At 33.4% G+C, this 22,667-nt stretch overlaps 1 protein-coding gene across 1 annotated transcript in view; it reads right to left on the bottom strand.

The window, feature by feature from the left end:
* Positions 1-22,667, bottom strand: part of CWC22 (CWC22 spliceosome associated protein homolog) — a 46,860-nt gene that overhangs the window by 10,604 nt on the left and 13,589 nt on the right. Inside the window, exons 4-14 of the mRNA XM_084892587.1 lie at positions 22,273-22,383; positions 19,902-20,159; positions 17,059-17,187; positions 15,479-15,647; positions 15,079-15,132; positions 12,801-12,936; positions 12,500-12,706; positions 12,345-12,407; positions 9,566-9,670; positions 8,001-8,082; positions 4,310-4,370 (exon numbers count right to left, since the gene is read on the bottom strand). Coding sequence (XP_084748713.1) covers positions 4,310-4,370; positions 8,001-8,082; positions 9,566-9,670; positions 12,345-12,407; positions 12,500-12,706; positions 12,801-12,936; positions 15,079-15,132; positions 15,479-15,647; positions 17,059-17,187; positions 19,902-20,159; positions 22,273-22,383 — 1,375 coding nt within the window. The remainder of the gene's footprint in view (positions 1-4,309; positions 4,371-8,000; positions 8,083-9,565; positions 9,671-12,344; positions 12,408-12,499; positions 12,707-12,800; positions 12,937-15,078; positions 15,133-15,478; positions 15,648-17,058; positions 17,188-19,901; positions 20,160-22,272; positions 22,384-22,667) is intronic.

The raw sequence follows: 22,667 nt of genomic DNA on the forward strand, positions 1-22,667 counted from the left end.
GAATATGCTGTCCAGGAGGGTAGCCTGCAGCCCATGCAGCTATTTAAGTTTAAATTACTTGATATTACATAAAGTTAACATTTTAGTTACTTGGTCACACTAGCCATACTTAAAATTCTCAAAGGCCATTTGTGAGTAGCGGATGCTCACTGGACACAGGAGAATACGAATATTTTCACCACTGCAAGAAGTCCTTTGGGAGAGCTCTGTTCTAGAAATTGATAATCTATAAATAAAACAAGCTACTCGAAGGCCTCACTTCACAATACAGGATATTTTAGATATCTTTATACTGCCAGATTATTATTTTTTAAAAGATTAGTCACAAGTTACCTCAATTAAATGTTTATAAATGTGTAAGTTTTGAAAAGATGTACTTTGTCAAAATTTATAACAGTACTAAAAACTGAAAGATGTTTTTCTAACTTCTGCCTTAGTATGTTAATTTTATATATTAAAGGCATTTTCAGCTTTTCTACCAACATTGTATTTTACAATAACATGGGAGTTAATTGGGTTGTAAACACTATAATATGGTAATATGCTGATAGCATTGCTAATAAAGCCAGCACTAGTTATAAAACAAATTAGTTTCTTCCCTAGACTAAATGCAATTACAAGAGTTATTCCCTGTGGCTTAGAATAATTAAATATTTTAACATTTTAATTAAATATTATAGCAGTTTTAGGAGAGTCTTTTGAGCGCCTAAAAACAGATGCACTAAGACATTCATCCAAATGTTATCAAAATATGTTTGGTTAGTCCTAATATTATCCTCAAGATTAATATTAATCATATTTATAATGACTTATTATATTCTCAAATAATACGACAAGATCATACAGTAATTTCAATTTCAATTATAATTTTAAAGGTTAATTCACAAATTTATCTCCTTCCAATGACAACAATCAAGTGAACCTAGAGTATGAATAGGTACACTATTATTAATATATTGGGTCGGCAGCTAAGTAATTGCGGATTTTTTAAAGAAAATCAAAGACAATTTTTTCATGGAACTAAATAACTTTATTCTTTAATGTATTGCCCATTTTGATCAATGACCTTTTGCCATCTTTCAGGCAGCATCATAATCCCACGTTCAAAAAACTTCTGTTTTTTATTAGCAAAAAACTGAATCAGGTACGATTTGACATCATCATCATTATTGAAATTTTTACCATTCAAGGAGTTTTGTAAAGATCGAAACAAAAAGTAATCAGATGGTGCAAGGTCAGGACTATATGGTGGATGTGGCAAAACATCCCAATCAAGCTCCATTAATTTTTGCCGAGTGACCAAAGATGTGTGTGGCCTTGCATTGTCATGATGGAATACAACACCTTTTCTATTTGTCAATTCGGGCCACTTTTCTTCAACTGCATTGTTTAATTTCGTTAGTTGTTCAATGTAGACATCAGAATTGATCGTTCGGTTGGGTGGTAAGAGTTCAAAGTAGACAATTCCTTTGTAATCCCACCAAACTGATAACAAAACCTTCTTTTGATGAATATCAGCTTTTGATGTTGTTTGAGTTGGTTCACCTGGCCTGCTCCACGATCTTTTCCGCTTGATATTGTTGTAAACAACCCATTTTTCATCGCCAGTTATCAGTCGTTTTAAAAATGGATCATTTTCATTACGTTTCTTTAGCAAATCGCAGCTGCTAATGCGTTGCGTTAACTGTGATTCTTTCAGTTCGTGAGGAACCCATGTATCGAGTTTTTGAACATAGCCAAGTTGTTTTAAGTGATTTTCAATGCATGTATGTGATACATGAAGCTTCTCTGCAATCTCACGTGTTGTACTGTGACAGTCCGAATTGATTATTGCTTTGATTAGGGCGTCATCAACTTCAACTGGACGACCAGAGCGTCTTTCATCTTTGAGTGAAAAATCACCAGAACGAAATTTGGCAAACCAATTTTGACACTGCCGTTCTTTTAAGGCTTCGTCACCATAAACAGCACATAACTTTTTATGAGCTTGTGATGCGTTTTTCCCTTGCGGAAATAAAAAAGCAAAATATGACGAAAATGTTCCTTTTGATTTTCCATTTTTCAACGAACGCCAAACAAAAACTACAAAACAGATCAAAAAACTTTTTTTATTGATTAACAGCTGAATAGCCAACTATCAAATACAAAATGTGTTTTACATTTGTACTACGTCTGCAAACCTAAAAATTCAACTGAAGCCATATGTGTGTGAAACCCGCAATTACTTAGTTGCCGACCCAATACTAGAGTAGGGGTGTCGAACTCAATCAGAGAAGGGGCCAAAATCTAAAATCCAGCCTAAATCGCGGGCCGAATGGTTTACTGAACAGTCATAAACTGACAATGTCATAAACTGACAGCGGAGTGCAGTGATGACAGTGCGGTGCGGGCCACATTACAAGGCCTGGCGGGCTGGATTTGGCCCGCGGGCCTTGTGTTTGACATATGTGTACTAGAGGCTGGTGCACAAAATTTGTGCACTGGTAGGGTCCCTAGGCCTGGCCAGGGATTAGGACCAATCAAGGCCTTTCTTTGTTCTGCACTGCCCCCTGGTGTTCCGCACAATAGCACTACATAGCGAGTGATAGAACTCCCAGTCAAACTCCCGAGGGGACAATTTGCATATATGCCTTTTATTATATAGGATTAGTAAACAAAATTTGAAAGGAAAAGAATATTCTTTTTAACTTGAAAAGAATAATTTAGTCTCAAAATTCCATATTATGGCATTTCAAAAATAAATCTACATTTTAGAACAAAGGTTGGCAAAAGTTTTCTGTAAAAGGTCAGATAGTAAATACTTAGGTTTTTGAGGCCATTCAGTTGGTATCTGTTGTAACTAGTCAGTTCTACTGCTATAGGGCAAAAGAAGCCATATACAACCAAAGAACATATAAAACTTTATAAAAATGGGCAATGGCTTGGGCCACAGTCTGCCAATCCCTGTCACATATCATATTTGAAGCCTTAAGACATACTCTCTCCCATGGTTTTTTGTTTGTTTTTTTTTTTTGGGGGGGGGGGGGGGAGGTAAGCTAATTTTTGGAGGCCTTGCTTTGGCAAGACTGAAAGAAAATAAAAAGCCTTAAGACAAAGGACTTACAGCTAATGGTAACTTAGCTCAGATAATCAATCTTTTAAAAGAACTAGAAACCAAACAGCCTGTTAGACTCTAGCATCTGTGCTGGGTCTAGCACATATAAGGAAAGGTGTGAAAAACAAAACCGCAAAGCCATGGTTCAGGTTGCAAGAATCCATCTGTAATACTGTCAACAATAAATATACACTGAGTGGCCATATTATTATGATCTCTGAACACATAATAATGTGGCCACTCAGTGTATATTGTATATAGTAAAAGGCTAATATGCAAATTGTCCCCTCAACCAGGAGTTTGACCAGCAGGCAGGCTGGCCAACCACCCATGTCCCCTCCAGGCTGGCTGGACCCCACCAATGCACAAATTCATGCACCAGGCCTACACACACACACACACACACACACACACACACACACACACACGAGTGGCCAGATTATTATGTGTTCAGAGATCATAATAATATGGTCACTCAGTGTATAAATAAAGTCTAGATGGACTGGGAGTAAAATATACAAGAGCACAATTAGAAAAAAGTAGCCAAGATAATTTATTTAAGTCCAGTCTTAGCATTAGAGTTCTATGGTACTTTAAAAAGTGAGGTATGCTCAATTATAAGACTATATAAGTCCTATGGGCTAAAGGGGGTCTAATATGTACTTTATAAATCTTCAATACCTGACACTGCAGAATGCCTGACATATAATAGATGCTGAATACACTTTGTTGAATGAATGAATGAAAAAATGATAGATTCTCTATAATTAAATAAAGTAACAACATGTATGATGATCTTTATAATTTCTATCTGAAAATAATGTTTTAGTATATAAAGCAGATGGACCAGGTAATTTATTAAAGAACAAATTTCCTATCGTATTTAAGCCACATTTTGATTTACAGGTAACCACTCAGAAATTTACATAAAGTGTAGTGATTCAGAGACCTCCTCCTTTTCCCACATTGTATTCAAGCAGCCAATTTAATTCACTAGGAGTAGTATATATGAAACACGCCAGAACTTCTAAGTTTTGAGTTATTTTAATTTTTTGAGCTCTTTTACATTTTGATTTATTATAAAGTTTAGAAAAATATAAATTTAAATAATAAAGATTTAATACTAAGTAATAATTTCAATTCATGAAAACTATTAATTGTTCTGAACATTTTTATAACCAACGTATTTCCCAATAGAAGAAAAAATTAACTTACTGTTTGGCTTTCAGGAAACTCCATTTTCAGTAATTTGTGAGCACATTCTTCAAAATCTAAACTGCAGTGATAAAATGTTCATAACAGCCAGGTTAAAAACTTGCAGCATAGTTAAATCGTAGTATTCTTACATATAGAAGAATCTTACTTTAGTAGTTGTCTTTAATATTTTTTATTATTTCATATTACATTGTACATATAAAAAAAAAAACATAGCTCTTAACTCTACAAAGGTAGTACTGATAACATATGACAATATGGACAAATCTTAAATTATGCTAAGTTAGAAAGGTCAAACACAAAGGACCACATATAGTATGATTCCATTTATATGAAATGTCCTGAATAGGAAATCCATAGACAAAGGAAAGTAGACTTAAATTTTTATTACACTACTAAATTATTTCCTCTTCTCTCTAATCCAAGTCAGGAAATGGTAGAAGATGCTCCAAGAGCACAGCATGACATCTACTGCTTAATCACCATTTTTACAAGTTATCTTGATTCACACCCAAACACAGGGCTTCTACATCCATATGCTTCACCTAAGAGAATTATCAAACTCAATGTGAACTTGATGCAGGAGTAATACTAATATATTTGGACTTTTTGTAGAATTTTCAAACCCTAATTCTTTTGATAACAGTGGTATCTTATTTCTCAGCTTCGTTACTTATTGTGTTTCATAAATACAATCCTGTATAATAAAAGGCTAGATATGAAAGTTGACCAAACAGCAGAACCACTGCTTGCTATGACAAGCACTGACCACCAGGGGGCAGACAATCAACATAGGAGCTGCTCCCTGGTGGTCTCTGTGCTCCCAGCTCAGTCAGAAGCTGGGTTCATAGCTGGCAAGCGCAGTGGTGGTGGTGAGAGCTTCTCCTGCTTCCGTGGCAGTGCTAAGGATGTCTGCCTGATGGCTTAAGCCCAAGGGTTCCTCCCAGATTGGGAAAGGGTGCAGGCTGGCCTGAGGGAACCCCCTTAGTGCACGAATTTCTTGCACTGAGCCTCTAGTAGGATAAGAACCCAAGATGACACAATGTAATAGAATTTTTTAAGAAAATTAAAGTGAAAATAATTTACTTTAAGAAAATTTATTTATCAGGAAAGAACTTTTATAATAGATAATATTAAATAATATTTAGCACTAAGGTTAAAATATTAAAGTACAGTTGACAAACTTTAATAACATAGAAATACTAAAAAGTATTTAAAAAGACGTGGCATTTTCTTTTCTAATATGTTATTTCTAAAATATGCCTACCTATTTTTCCAGTAAAGATATTCTATAAGTTTTACCTCAACTAACATTATATCAGACCACTTGTCCATATCAGTAACAATGCTCCATTAGCCTAATTTTCTTTTCTTTTTTTTATAATCACTTGAGAATGTTTATCAATTTGATGAGAGAAGGAGAGAAACATCGATGTGAGAAATATCAATTCATATGTGCCCTGGCCGGGATTGAACCCACAACCCAGATATGTGCCCGGATGGGAACTGAATCCATAACTTTTTGGTGCATGGGACAACACTCCAACCAACTGAGCGACCCGGCTAGGGGTAGCCTAATATTCAATGGCGGCATCAACTTGACATTTTGATTTTTTGTGTCGAACAATGAGATTCTCTCTCTCTCTCTCTCTCTGACTTGACATTTTGATTATCTGTGTCGAACAATGAGATTCTCTCTCTCTCTCTCTCTTTTGCACTGAACAATTCTGTATATAATTTTCTATCAATATGCATGCCTTGAGGAAATATAATAATGAAAAATAAGGGACAAATGGAATGAACACTAAGACCTTGATTCATGTTACTGAAAGGCTTCCCATAAAGAATTTAAATTTATATTCCCACTAATAATGTTTTATACATATATATATAATATAATATATATCACTAAACATATATCACTAAAATAATTATATATCACTAAAATAATATATATCACTAAAATAATTATTAGTACCTAGTACTGTTGCTTAGATGAAATAAACCACTTCAGTTGTTTTAATGAGCGACAACATCACTTACTCGTGATATGTCTTATGACTAGTATTTTTTATGTTTTATAATCCATTATATGAATCTCCCAACCATATCCTTTAAATACCTTTCTATCAGTCTTTGTGTTTCCTAAAATCTGTATAAGCTTTTAAGAATACTAACCTTTGTCATATAGAAATCATTGTGACTAGGCATTTAGAGGCTGAGAACTCTTAACAAACACCAATACATACTGTGATGGATATCACTACACAATAGTGGCTATCACTGTGTCTTAAAGCTTTAAATTTTAAGTCTTTTCTATGATTCAGAGATTATTAAGGGTAGGTCAACTTAAAAAAATGTTGCTTTTAAATAATCTTTCAGAGAGTTCCACTGTAACTCTTCAAAGTTAATGTTAACAGCAATATTAAAACAATAAAACTGTTGTTTATAAGAAAACTGTTGATTTTCTAAAAAAGTATATACAAATAAAAGGTCAAACTCCTAAAACAAAAATTTATCTATAACAAAAATTCTCATCTTCCACTTTAATTCTGAATGAAAAAAATATTTAATAGTTTTTTTCTTCTTTCATGTGAAAGGCAAAGCAATAGTTAAGGATAAACCAAAAATTTTCTAACCAATGTTTGCTATTTAACTTTTCTTTTTAGAAGATGAATTTAAGCCAAAAAGTTTTCAGACAGAATAAAAACAAGATGACTCCTACTTATGAATCATTAGTGCTATTACATCATACTAAATGGAAATATACACAACCTAGTAACAAAGAAAAATAAGGGGAAAAATTCCTCCTTCAGAGTAAAATGTAAACACTGCCCACTAAATCAATAGATTGACACACAACAAACAACAGATGTACTAAACATTTTACATTTTGATTTACTTTTCTTCAAAACTAAACTCAGCCTTCAAAGGGAATAGTTTTTCTTTTCATGACATAATAGTTCTTACTTAACACTGATCCAAAGGGTCCTAAAACCTCCCTAAACCTAATTTCTATACATTTCTATTTGCACAACAAAACCAGTGTCCAAGGGTTAACAAAACAGTGCTTCTCTCCTCAGAACCAGAATTAGAAAACAGAAAAATATAAAATATTAAATTGCCACTACACAATTAATACTGTGCTAGTTCTATAATATATAGTTGTTTTCAGGTTTTTATAAGTGATATCAAACTATAAGAAACGACATAACTAGCCTAGATGGTGTGGCCAAGTGGTTGGGCATTGACCTATGAACCAGGACGTCACGGTTCAATTCTGGAGAAGGCACATGCCTGCATTTCAGGCTTGATCCCCAGTGTGGGGTGTGCAGGAGGCAGCCAATCAATTATTCTCTCTCATCATTAATGTTTCTATCTCACCTCCTCTCCCTCCCTTTCTGAAATCAATAAAAATGTATTTTTAAAAAAGGAAATGACATAACTAAAACAAACAAATAAAAACCCATTCAATTCTGTAACACAGTTAGATCTTCCAAATAAATAAAGATAATTTGCTTTTGAAGCAAAGAACCAAGAGTTCAATTTGGGACCTATCAATTTGGGCTTGGGATAGAATTTGAGAATCACTAACATGGTATAAAGTTTTTTGTCAACAGTTTCTAAAATTCCCATCTCCTTGTTCATTTGCTATCAAAAGTAAGAATCAACTGAGGTACAGTTATCTTACCTTGACTGAATAGCAAGATAAATTGTTCGACGAAATGAGACTAGATTAATTTCTGTTTTGTCATGAATAGTCACCTTTTGTCCTGAAAGAAACAAGAAAATTATGCAAATATGCAAATAAATATGAAGAACTGAAATGTATTTTTGTGTAACTTTCTAAATACATTTAGAATCTATGAATTTAATAACCATATTTTTATACAGTATAAATTACTATTTGTAGAATTCAAAGTAACTATTTCAAGTCTATTATCATATCTTAAAATACTTTAGTAAGTTTTGTTAGCTCAAAGAAGTTAAGAACCAAGCTAGAAAAGCTACTTTTGTTTCTGTGTCACTTGCTCATTTAGACACTATAAAAGGCTGCACCTATAATATTGCTTAGTAAAATATTATTTCTAGAGAGTATCTTCATAAGTTGGAAGAACTATAACTTATGAGTAGAAGTACAATTTAAGAGAATAAAAGGCTAATATGTAAATCGACCAAATGGTGTAATGACTGGTCACTATGACGCGCACTGACCACCAGGGAGCAGACACTCAAGGCAGGAGCTGCCCCCCAGCGGTCAGAGCACTCCCTCAGGGGTAGCACTGCTCAGCCAAGAAGCTGGGCTCTCGGCTGGCGAGCACAGCAGCAGTGGTGGGAGCCTCTTCCACCTCCGCGGCACCACAAAGGATGTCTGATGGCTTAGTCGGACATCCCCTGAGGGCTCATGGACTGTGAGAGGGTGCAGTCCAGGCTGAGGGACCGTCCCCTTCCACCCCCCAAATGCATGACTTGCATGCACAAGACCTCTAGTTTTCACCTAAAACAAAGAAATTTTGAAGTAAAATATAGTTCATGGATAGCAAGATGTTTTAAACAAAGAAGACAATAGAACAAAATTAAACTTATTTTTATAAAAAAGCAGTTACACTTTAAGATAAGACAGAACTGAAATACGTTATGTCTTAAAAGGGAAAGAGATGCTTTTACCATTTTCAAATATGTAATACAAGTAAATAATGACCAGTGTAGGCATGTTCTAAAGTTTTAACTGACACTCAACCAAAGTAGTGAGCTAATTTTTTCTGTGAAATATAATGTAATCAAAGCTGAAGGGGAAGAATATCATACCTATTTTTGTATAAATGTAGATTTTGGCCTCCCAACTTTATTTTGTCAAAATGAACAGCAAATATGGAGTCATTCTTATCTGTCACATTAATGCTAGGGTTACATAAATCATATGCACTCAAAATGAATGTACCTTATTCATAGTTTATAATCAAAGACAGAAAATGTCAAATTAAAATTAAGCTGATGTTAAAATGAATTTCCTTGTTTAATACCTGTAGAGTAAGTTTTTTTAACCTTGGCAATACTGACATTTTGAGCTGGGTGATACTTTGTTGAAGCAGGGGCAGTCTGTGACTTGTAGGATGCACAGCATTCTTAGCCTTTACCCAGTAGATGCCAGTAACAAGACCCTCCCAGCTCATACACATTGGGAAGCACTGTTTCAGAGAATTAATTCAACTTCAGAGTATTTTACAGTACTAATTAAGTAAACTATACTTTTACCTTCTTCGTCTTCTTCCCCTTCTTCCTCCTCTTCTTCCTCCTCCTCTTCACTACTTCCAGCATCTTGATCTGAGTTTGAATCACTATCTCCTTCATCAAGAATTTCTAAAAGACCAAAGTAAATTTAGAAAAATATTAACAAGGAAGTGATACCCATGCAGTTCATTCTTCAAAGACAACTCTCTGAAATCTGTAATGGTGCGACAGTTTATCAACCTATACAGATAATCACAGAGGCCTCCTGTTATTGCCTGGTGGTCAGAGAACATTATAACTAATTTGTCTAGAAAGAGCCATGTGTCATTCTTCTGACTGACAGAAAGTGACCATAAAACAAGGGGGGAATGAAAAAGAAAAAGTAGATTAAAGTTTCCAATAGAGCAAGAACATACTGGAGTCAAAATATTCCTAGTTCATCATCAGAAAGAAGACAGCCTATTACAAAAAACATTGATACAGAAAATAAGAATTTAAGCTAAAAATCTTTTATGAAAGACAAACAAACAAAAAAAAAAAGGAGAGAGAATAAACCATTGGTTAATTTAGCATTCATTGTAAATAGACACCAATGAGATTTTTATTAAAATATATACCTATTAAATAAACATTACACTCAATCCAAAGACTTTCTATATATAAAACAAAAGCCAAAGTTTAAAAAGCTTTTAGGAAAACTGGTAAGATGAACACTTCATTGGATTATCACCTCTTAAAATACAACTCACACTCAGAACTGGGTGAAAAGTGATGTAAATAAGAGACTATAAAAAACAAGTAACAAAAACTATAATTATATTTTGTTCAATCAGGTATGTGCTCTATTAGTTTGGTAAAATATTTTACAAATCTGGCCAACATTTCATTTCCTTGATTTCTATTATGATCAGAGAATTTTTAATAAAATGTTTTGGGGCCAATTCATTTTTAGAAAACTTTTAATGTCTTTCTATTCACTAAGCAGTATATATAACTCAGGAGCCACATATAATATTGACTGTTAGTAGAGAACTTCATGCTATCAGGACTAAATCATTTTACAAGCAGGAGACTTATAAATATCCTCAAGAATATTTCTAACAAATGTTAGAAATAAACTAAAGTGTATAGTTTATTATTATATAATTTGGTTTTAGACAGACTTTTAAAAGAGGAAACTGTTTAGTATTCAATAGAAGGAAGACAGGCACTCCTGCTGTTTTCCCAAATGCTGCAAGACCTAAAACACAAGTACACCTGAGTCACTCTACGGTGCTAATTACTGAGCTGTGCCCACTTCCTGCTGGGACCATTCTTTTATGCCAGCTCTAGAAGGATATTTTATGAAAGAAGGAAGGTCAAATGAATTGTCTAGTCGTTTACATCATCCTCTTCTCATCTGTTCAGTTTAGAATCTACTTACTGAAAGCACTTAGGCAATGGCAATTAGATTTCATTAACTGGATAAAGCAGTGGTTTCAAAGTATTAAGTCTTGGGGGTTGGGGTTCAGGATAGGGGTGGGGAACCACTGATACCTGTCAGGTGGTCTGTGAGGTTAAAACCATTTTCATAAAATTACTACTGCATCATCCGCCTTTCACTGTGCTGACATCTTCAATGATGGCCCAAAGCAACAGGGGTTAAAACTGCTGCAACCTGAGCACAAATCAAAGCATCAAACTGCACTAGCAGTGGTGCTCTTGGCTGCTGCCACACTCTTGTACTAGGGGAAAGCCCATTTCTCTTAACAATGTCCCTGACGAAGAAGTAGAATATTACCGATTTTATTAAATCTCAGCCCTTGGTAGGTCTTTATAATAATCTGAGTAACAAAACATGAAGTGCAAAGATAGGACTGCTGTTAAAGACAAATATAAGATGAAGGTTATCGCAAGGAAAAGCATTTATGCAATCATTTGAGTTTTAAGATGAATCAGCTTTTTTCATTTTCACTTCAAAGAATAGCTCACAACGTATAGTTCTCATCCTAGGAGCTTTCAGAGCAGTGAGTACTTTTCAGGTAAAATCATAATTCAGGAAAATAAATCTATAAAGTTATCATATAATTATAATATTTAAGTACAATAGAAACATAATTATATAAGTAGCCCTGAATATTAGCATTATGAAATAAATGATAGAAATGTGAAACAAAATAGTATTATTGTCTAAATACTAATTCTGTGACAATATAAAGCACTGTATGTATCTTCACACAAACAGGGAACATTTACTCTTTCATCAAATAAGTAACATCTTCCAGGTCACTTAGTTAGCAATGGCAGACAAAATACAAACCAAATTCTGTCCAAAGTATATGCTTACAATATATTAATGATGTACAAATAATAATTATCTATTAAGCACTGATATCTAGCACTGTGATTGATGTTATCAGAAGGCTATCAACCTGCTTTCAAGAAATAATAAAATATAGCACTTAATTGAGTAATAAATTGCATGTCACTTAAAGTAGTAATTCTTAGGTGGTAGAGAAGTCAAATAAAGTGTACTACATGAATATTCTTAAGAGGGATAAAACTTAAGAGTTACACAATTGAAACACGCCAAGTGGGGAGAAAAAATTATGTAAATAATTTAGAATGAAGTAGTACATTGGACAAGCATTAAACAGAAAAATGATTACATACAAAAACAATGAAGAATATGGCTTCAATAAAAGAAGAGATTTAATTAGGTGCAGTCAGTGATCTCTATATAGATCTTTCTATCACTATTATATAACTGCAAAAATTGCTTCAACTTATCCAAAATAAAATCATTTAATAACATTCTACGTACCCTTCTTAATAGCTTTGTACTTCTCTTCATTTTCCATAAAATTAGGGTCCATCTTGAAAACATCTTAAAAAAATAAATGAAAAGTTTAAGTAAGTTCTATTTCCTGTGCTTATATCTGTTGGTGCCGCACTTCCCAACCATCACCCCTGACGTACTAAGAACGTCTTCTGGGTTATAGTCATCTTCCAGAGGAAGCATATGGGTGAACTGGTCATCTTCTTCCACCAAGTCAAGGCCTTCCAGAATAACAGGGTGGTCCTTGAACCCATCTTTCCTTACAGCAAACATCACTTCAATCATGTACTGCACCCTTTTGTCAATTTCAGACTCATGGAGAATGTTTCGAAGGCGTTCAAATATAGCTAAGGGTAAGCAGAAAGAAAAGACAATAAAATAAGCAATACATATTATAATATTCAAACAAAAGCTCGATATCAAAACAAGGATATACACTACCATTGATTCCTCTTGGTGACACCTGTGTTAATTTGAGGCCACATTCCTTGAGAAAACCAATAGCTACTTCAACACTATCATCTGTTGGTCTTTCCAGGAGCAAAGTGAGCATCTCTAAGCATAAAACTTCATGTGCCTTAAATAGAATAAAGACATAGAGAAAATGCTTTTACATATATAAGCCTAGTATTGACAGTAATTTTAAAAGTTACTAAATCTGTTTTTTGCAGTGATAATACTGTATATATGATTAGCAAAGTTTTATAATATATATAAAATTATTGCATATATGAAATACAATTATTCTTTTGCTTTCATTATGCATCTGTTAAGAATTCCCAAATGATTATTACAAAAATCCTAGTGTATTGCACTGAATAAAACTATTTAACTTATCTTCAGGAGAAATATTCTTATACATTGTGTTAAAAATATAATATATATTATCTACAGGACATACAATAATTAACCTCAAAATATAAGTTAAAAATCTTTAACCTGAGATATTTTCATAGTCACAATATTAAGAATAGTGATTCTTTATAAACACAAATATTTATATCCATTGTCCAATTCATTTTAAAAGCAACTATTAGATAGAAAATAATTCTTAAATTACATACACAATTATTTTATCACAAAATATCTTAGTTTCTGGTATGAAAAATAAATATTTAAAAAATAAATATATCCTTTATTTTTTTAAACTAAATCAAACTACTTGCACTGGCCATATTAAAAAATTAACTTATAAACAATGCCAGGTAGAGTGAGAATAAAATTCTCTTGGGAAGCTTTGCTGTGAAAAACAACTAGAAATGTTCAAAAACATTGTACAAAAGCCTTTCTGAAGTCAGATACTTATTCAAGATGGGGAGGGAAGACTAAATTTCAACTCAGGACATTATTTTTTTTGCATTGAGCACAAGATAAAAAATACATACTACTTTTTGGGGGAGGGGGCAAGCAGTCTTATAAATTATAAGAAAATATCACCCTGAACCACAGTTGGGAAGAACTAAAATATTTATCATTTTAACTGTTTTTGACAATGCCAAAGTATCTCTAATATAAAGTAAGATATACATTATAAAACTGAAACCTATAGCTGTCCTGACATAGACATGTGAAGTCTTTATAGTCTTAAACAGCATGTTATTATTGTTATAATATAGCTAATTAGATTACAAATCTAAAAGATTTTTAAGGAGTAAACACTGACAAGCTTTTCACATAGGAATTAAAACAATATTTATGTTACAGAAATAAAAGTGTGATTTTAAAATTGTTCTTATACATATTATTAAACATAATACATATTGAAAAAAAAAACTTTGAATGTGAACAAGAACAATTTTACTATCTCCTTCAAGTTGAAACAGAATCAAAAATCTCAAATAGTGATTGAATACAAAATAAACACAAAACTGAATAGACACATTATTTGTAAATAAAATTACTTAATCTACTACCTATAAAAGCCTATTATACAAATTGTCCCCACTGAGGGTGGTTTGACCAGTTTGTAAGATTTTTTTTAAAATATATTTTATTGATTTTTTTATAGAGAGGAAGGGAGAGAGCTAGAGAGCTAGAAACGTGGATGAGAGAGAAACATCGACCAGCTGCCTCTTGCACACCCCCTACCAGGGACGTGCTTGCAACCAATGCACATGCCCTTGCCCGGAATCGAACCTGGGACCTTTCAGTCCACAGACCGATGCTCTACCACTGAGCCAAACCGGCTTCGGTGGTTTGACCAGAATTTGACTAGGAAACCAGGAGTTCAACTGCTTGCTATGACATGTGCTGACCACCAGGGGTGGCACAAAACGTGGCAGGTGTAGATGATGCAGCACTGGCAGCTGGGGGCAGTGGAGGCACTGCTGGCCCCAATGGGCCCTAAATGAGAGCGGGACTGAGGCAGAATGGTAGAGCAGGCCAGCAGGTGGTACCAGGCCAAAGGCAGTGCAAGCGGGGCCTGATCACCCTGCAGACAACAACTAGTGGCAGGGGTGTGTGTGTGTGTGTGTGTGTGTATGTGTGTATGTTAAGTGACCATGAACAGAATTAAGAGATCAATCTGATAAAATATCTAGTTATTCTTCATATTAAATAATTTAAAGGCATTTATTATAGCTTTAACATTAAAAAATTATCCAAGATACTTTTCCAAGACTATAAAATTAAAAAAAAACCAGAGATATGTCATTAGTGCATCAAGTCTGTGTGGTCTAATGCCACTAAAATATACCAAGTTTTGAAGATAATTACTTACCACATTTTGGTTAATAAGATGTGCCACAAATTTTGAAGCAGTCAGACAAAGTTGCTGCAAAGTAAAGGTAGAGGAAAAGTTAATCTATAAACTAAAACCAATTTTCATTTATCTATAGAATATACAGCTTACATACTCTTTAAAATATGTAATATACAGGATAATTTTTTATAAGAACTAATAGATGTGAAAGAGTGCCATTTCTGGCAAAATAATTAAAATTTCTGTGGCTCATCATTAGTAGCCAGAGATATTTAATAGAACTAAAAAAAAGTTCTCATGAAATATGCAGTTTTAAAAAAGAATTCCTATATAGAAATCAACATTGCTCACTATTGTTGATACTGATTTATTAATCTGTCTGTATGTGGCAGTCTACTTACAAGCCAATTATACATACCTTATCATTTCTTCGATAGCCCTTCCGAAAATTAAGAATTAACCTCTTGAGGATTAATTCTCCTATTTGTGGAAATTTAGAGTTAATAATAGCCACTAATGCTGCATAAACATGGGTGAAGATTGGAGAAGCACTCTGTGCTTGCAAAACAGATCTGGACAGCAAGCCTCTGTTTAAAAAAAACAACAACACCATCAACAATAATCACCAATTTAATTCCAAGAATAAAAAACTCATTTGAAATCCAGTAATATTACTCCTCTGTAAATAATCACAAATCCTAAATCAGGATTAAATTCATATCACTTTATCTAGGAGAAAAGTTTGTCTAACAAAACTGCTTTCAAAAAAATAAACTTGTGCTTTCATAAAACAGTTTTTACTACAATTTTTTCATAAAATATTTTGTCTCAAAATATAATTCCTGTTTTCCAATTTCTGTTTGTTATAACTAATTATAAATTTGAGGGTTGTTTTTTTTTAACTTCTTAGAAGTAATTAAACATTTGCAAAATAGTGTAAGAAAAAAGGACCTGCTTCAAAAGTACTAAACTTAAAATAAGATTTCCATGACTGGACCATTTTTTTATATAAAATTATGTGATTAAAGACAAATTTGGGTATTTCCCATCATTAAACCTATTTTCAGTAAATTAAAAATGAAGATTTGGAAGTAATGTAAGAATAATGATAAACAATTACAGAAATATAAAAGGTTCTACGTTAACACATTTTTAAAATAAGCATGTTTCTATATGCATATGACAAGGAGAAATATGCAATGTGGGCTGAATAGTTATTTTTTAGCAATATAATGACAAATAATTATTAGACTGCCAAAAGGCAGGAAAACATTGTCTTAATAGTTATCAGGTTAAGGTATGACAATTAATTCATTAGAGTAGAAAATGAGAAGAGAACTCATCTAATAAATGGCATGATCTTAAGCAACCCACATAAGTGCTCAGAAAATGAAAGAGCACTATCTATTTTTGAGAACAGAGGCTATCTAAGGTCACCTTTCTTTATCCTCAAAACATGCTGCATCTTAGTTTATATCCCCAATGTTATTTGGAAAGGAATCAGGATCATGTGAAAATAGACTTCAGATTTAAATAATAAATAAAATGAATATAGGATATCTGTTTCCTGACCCTTTTCAACATCACCAACTACTTAAAACCGCACAGAAAATGCTAAGTCATTCTCTTCTGCTTTTCTAAAATTTATTACTGATCTTCCTCACTTCTTTCACATTCTCACTTAGCTTTCATTAGAAATTAAACTGGTTTGAAGATATTTACTATTCTTCATGAGTGTAAGTTATTAGAAGTATCCAGTACATGAATGTCTGCAGAAAACCATTATATCACATCAAAGCTCCTTAAAAGCAAAAACTCCATATAACCTCTAATTGTTAAGTATAGGTTATTTGTTAATGTTACAATTTTACAAAAACTGCATTTTAAATATTCTCAATTACCTTTGAAATAAGGTAGCATAATAAATCAATGATTATGATTCATGTAGGTTATGTTCCTTTGAAAAACCACTATGAAATACTGCAAATAGATGCTTACCTCCCTCTAACTATGTTTTCTTGAAGGAGTTCTTGAATAATAATACCTATATTAGAAATGTTGACTTTGTTGATAAGACCATTAATTGACTTCTTTAGGGCTTCCCAGCTCATCCTCTGGTATGCTAAGCTAAAAAGAATAGATTTTAATAAAGATTAAAACTCCAGCAACAATCACAATAACAAGAAGTTATCTGAACATAAAAAAATACTTAGTGCCTTATTTTTAACATTATTTTCAGAAAATGACCCTAAATGCAGTAAAATATTACTAAACAAAGATTATATCCTAAGCTAGTTGATTTTTATGTACATATAATGCTTACACAGACTGCTTCCCTTTAATAACATACGGTTATTAAGAACATATAAGAATAATCTGGTTCTGATGTCCATGTATATTGCAATTTAATTCATTAGTTGGATGCAGTACATGCTTATTTTATATTATAACACTTTATTCAAACTTACCTTTAAATATTTTTTAGATGAAAGCTATTATTTTTTATTTTAAATAATATGAAATACCCACATATAAACCTTAAGAAGTAAATTTTTATTATGTTCCATAGTATAAGCATGTGAAAACAAAATTGTTTTAAACTATCATATATAATTAAGCCCAACAACCGAACAGTGGATGACCAGAATGACTAGTCAACCAGTCACTATGAAGTGCACTGATCACCAGGGGGCAGACGCTCAATGCAGGAGCTGCCCCCTAGTGGTCAGTGAGCTACCACAGTGGGAGCATCACTTGGCTGACTAGGATGAATGGTTGCTCCCACAGCTGGAGCAGCAGCTCAGAGGGCAGGTCCACAGCCACTGACTGAGTGGCACTCCTACAGCTGGCCAATCCCTGTAGGCCACGCCCCCACCAGTGCACAATCCCGTGTACCAGGCCTCTAGTAAATACATAATAATTATAAGGAAAAGTAAAGTCATATGATATCATGGGCTAAAAGACTGACAGTTATAAATATTTTAAAAAACATCTCTACATTTATGTAATAATCCCACAGCTATACCAGTTGAATGCCAGATAGCTATACTCTTTTTTTAACTAAAATTGTAGGTAAATTTTTTAGCCTTAAAGTTTCTTTGGTTGAACGTGATACTGCCTAAAACTTTTTAAAGTTTTAAGATTCTATGGTTTTTATAATTATTTCTTTGTGGAATGTCATTTCAGATGTAGTTTTAATTTTTTTTCTTATACTTATAAATTTTTGAGGAAGCTGATAGACTTCTTGGGATAATATTTACAAATGTATAGGATTACAAAGGATAGCAATCATACTGAAATACAGTTTTTAAAACATGAAAAGAGCCCTGACTGCTTTGGCTCAGTGGATAGAACACACACACTGAGTGGCCAGATTATTATGCGTTCAGAGATTATAATAATCTGGCCACTCAATGTATATATAAAATTATGTTCTAGGAATTACTTAAAATTTCATATACTGCTGACTGCCCACTTTATTCATAAGAAAGACTTGGATTAACAATGTTTCTGGTCTTTTATAATTAGGATTGCTTTGGTATGGACTGGGGACAGTAAACACTGTCTCTACTGCCTCTACAAGAACTAAATGCCTACATGATCATGAAGCTCTCATGAACCACAGAGGCCATCTCCAAATTCCTCCTCAGCATAAAACTCCAAGCATCACTACCAACTGTTGGGACATGACACATGAAGAGAAACGTACTTACCAGTTTTAAATTTAATGTCATCTAATGTCCCTTTCTAGCACACAACTTTTTCAATTTTAATTTATCTCAAGTCTTTACACTTACACAAATGACATTTCTACTTCAAGCTTATTTTTGACACACATTTAGATTTCATTTATATAAGGTAATCAAGAACTTTCAAGGTGCCATTAAAATACCCACAAAAGATGTAGGAACACTCTTTCTTGACAAATCTAGAATCTGTTTTTCTTAAAGTATAGCTATCTTCTAGCCCAATCTTTTTACTAACTATCTAGCAACTGAATGGGCATTTCAATCTTGCACCATGCATTTCCTAATTGTTATCCCATCCCATTAGAGAAAACTTAACTGCACTTTCCTATATAGCTCCTCAACATCCCAACTGCTTTGAAAAGGGAAAGAAAGGTATTTTGAGTGTGAATAATCATATATAAATTTTGAATGTCTTTCTTAGAGTAGCAAAACATTATAATCCAAGATGTTATGGTCTGAGAAAAGGAGGGAATAGAAAATTGTAAACTTAGTTTCATGCATTAGTACTGGGGTTGGGAAATTACACCCATGAGCCAAAGGTGGCCCACTGCCTGTTTATGTAAATAAAGCTTTATCGGATCAGAGCTACTCATTTGTTTACATATTATTTATGGTTGTATTCCCAAGAATCAAGTAGCTGCAACGAAGATAGAATAACGGACCAAGCCTTAAATATTTAACATTTGACCTTTACCAGAAAAAGTATGCCAACTCCTGGTTTAATAAAACTGAAGATTCATTTTAGGTAAAAAATATGAATACTCTTGATTATCCAGGAAAAAAAGACACTCCTAATAGGTAAGCATGTAACTATTAAAGAAATAATCTAAAATAGCTAAGTGTTATTTTCTGAAATTTTAAAATTCATACATGCAAATAAATAAAGAAGTGCTGAGCTAATGTGTCAGGGCAGGGCAAATAGCATGCAGAGTTCCAATGGAAGTTATAGAGTGAAGAAGGAAAGCAGTCTAATTTGAGGGCTCTCTCATTGTAGACTAATGTAAATTCTCAACAGCCAAGGTTAATTAGGCTATAGTTGAATTTTTTCAATGAGAATAACATGGCTTTGTATACTTAGTGATATGAACATGCCTGTTTTTATCTGTGATCTGTTCTTGCATCATCCTGAGCTTTGCAGGAGGAATATACGCTCCGCCAGTACGAGTAAGAAGAGGATCCAGCTCATCTTTCTTCTTCTTCGCAGTAGGCTCATCCTGAGCAGAGGAACTTTGGGTCAACGATGGTTCTGGGCTTCTTCTCCCAGGAGATGAAGATCTCCGGTACCTTTTCCGATCCACATCTCTTTCTCTTTCTCTTTCTCTTTCTCTGCGTTTATCTCGGTCCCTACTTCTGTAACATTACATTTTTGAAAATGGAAAAAAGACAACATAAAATACAATCTTAAATATATTTCTGAATACCAAATGAGTGAGACCATAAGTGGGCCCCATAAATTCAGAGAAGGAAAAGTGGTTTGGAATGGTGAAAAGTGGTTTGGAATGGTTTTAAAAAGACAAATTGGCTTATGATATAAACTATATAAAGGAGAAACCAAAGTTTATCATCAATAATGACAATTTAGGAGTAAGACTATCATAAAAATGCAATATTTGAAATTGTTTCTTGATAAAACTGGTATTTTTATTAAAAACTTCAGAATATCAGAAGTTTCTGTTTGAGACCTTTTTTAAAGAAAATCAACCATTTTGTAGCCACAATTACTCTTCCTATTAATGCAAGTGAGTATCCTTTCTTAAGCTAACACTTTAAAAATAATTAAAATATTGATCTCTGAAACTAGCAAGAATAACAGGAAATGGTAAATCCTCAATTTTTTGCTATCTTTCCCCAGAGAAGAGCTTGTCCACTTATCTGTTTTTTACATATACAGATACTGCCTTGGAAACTCAGGTCATTCTACTCACACTTTGTGCAGCCATGAGTTATATGAATATAGTAAATAAAAACTGTTTTGTATTATCTTATATGAAAGCAAGGGTTGCACTACCAGGAAACTGTTGAATAGATTTTACATACATCTAGAGGGCATATGAGATTACTGTCTTAATATACAGTAATACAACCTAGAGACAGAGAAAAGCAGTCAGTTTTGAAATTGAAGTTAGAAACCCCAATAAGTCACAAAGCCAGGTGCTCTGAAATCTAGGCACTGATTTGCAATTGAGTTGCTTCTTGTTATAAACATAACATGTTCTAAGAGGGTAGCTAATAGCAGGGATATGATTCTTCTGAGAACCACCAACTAAAACTACTAGCTGGCTGATAAAATTGTGTCCTTCCAATTGTAGTGCTGGTTCCTTTAGAGTGCATGAGCAACACAATCTTCTTTGAATCCAGATAGAAATATTTCCCTTCAAATGCTTTTGGACTATTAATCATTATATTCTACATTAATACTCCAGTTGACTGTGTGGGTCAAATGAGACTTTTTGTACATAAAATGGACCAAACAAGACTCACAGTGAAGTAATATAGTCAGGGATGGTGGAAAATTCATGGGCTTTAGAGTGAGAATTGAGTTACAATCCCCTTTTCATCATCTAGCAGACAGGTAACTGCCACTCAGGTAAATTACTCAATCACTTCAAACCAGTCCTCTTTTCTAAATTGTGAAAAACAGTATCTAGCTTGTATATGAGAAAGTATTCAAAATGCCTAGCACACTAAATATGATGATAGTAGTTGTTCTTATTAAGGTGTCATTAAGGTGACAGCAGATGGGATTGGCTTTTGGAAGTTCATTTAATCTGACATATGAAGACACATATACATACAAACATACATATAAGAAAGTAAGAGAAGTGAAAAGGAAATGTGGGCTGCAGATATCAAATAATGCATTTAAGCACCAAATTGCAGAGTTTTGTAGGGATACAGTTTTGGTAGTCTATATTAGATAATGACAGAGATATCAAAAACAATAAGAATTTAGTGAACAATAAAACATGGTAGACAAGTTGTTGAAACTAGATGACTAATAAAATGGATATTCAAGTTCTCTAAGACTAAGAATAATAACTTTTATTTAGATTAAAACCACAGATTGGTAACTTCGTTTTCAATGTTTATTTGCCATTACGCAAGAAAATAAATTTAGATCACTTTAAGTCATATAATATAAACAATTTCCTTTCATTCAATCAAGAATCTCAAAACACATGAGCCAACTCCTCTTGCAGTACAGTATAATGAATAAGAGCTTCAGCTCTAGAATCAGACAGATTTCTAGAACATACACAAATGATTTAACTTCTCTAGGCCTGTTTCTTGATCTATAAACAGACGAACAGCATCTACCGTCATACACTTACTGCAATAGAACTAATTCACATGAAGTCCTTATTGGAAGATCATCCATTTAATGGTATTGTTGTTTTTATTATAAAGAATAAAGGAGAGTTAAACAAATATACTCTCTATAGTTAAAATTTCCAATACTAACCGCGACTCCATGCTGCCATCATAAGAACGTCCTCTTCTTGAACGCTCATTGTCGGACCTGCTGTACTCAAAGTAATCTCTATCCCGGGGGGATCTGTCTTGTTCTGCATATCTAACACAGCAAATAAGAAAACCAAAGTTCAAAACAGCTATGTCATACTTAGGAAAGCCGTACAGTGGTAATGTAAAGCAACTCTATGACTAAAACATGTCTTATCAAACTGTTTTTAACAGACAGCTCATTTTTTGACAGCCATTCATTCAGTCTTGATTATAAAAGCTTTGTTGTACACAACAAAATAACTGCTGGAATTCCCTCAACCAAACTTGTCATCCTGATTCCCACTGTCCTTAGCAAGATATGTATCTGGATATCGTATATAGTCAGCATGAAAA

The sequence above is a fragment of the Pipistrellus hanaki genome, assembly GCF_964339955.1.
Source record: "Pipistrellus hanaki genome assembly, chromosome: 8".
Taxonomy (NCBI): domain Eukaryota; kingdom Metazoa; phylum Chordata; class Mammalia; order Chiroptera; family Vespertilionidae; genus Pipistrellus; species Pipistrellus hanaki.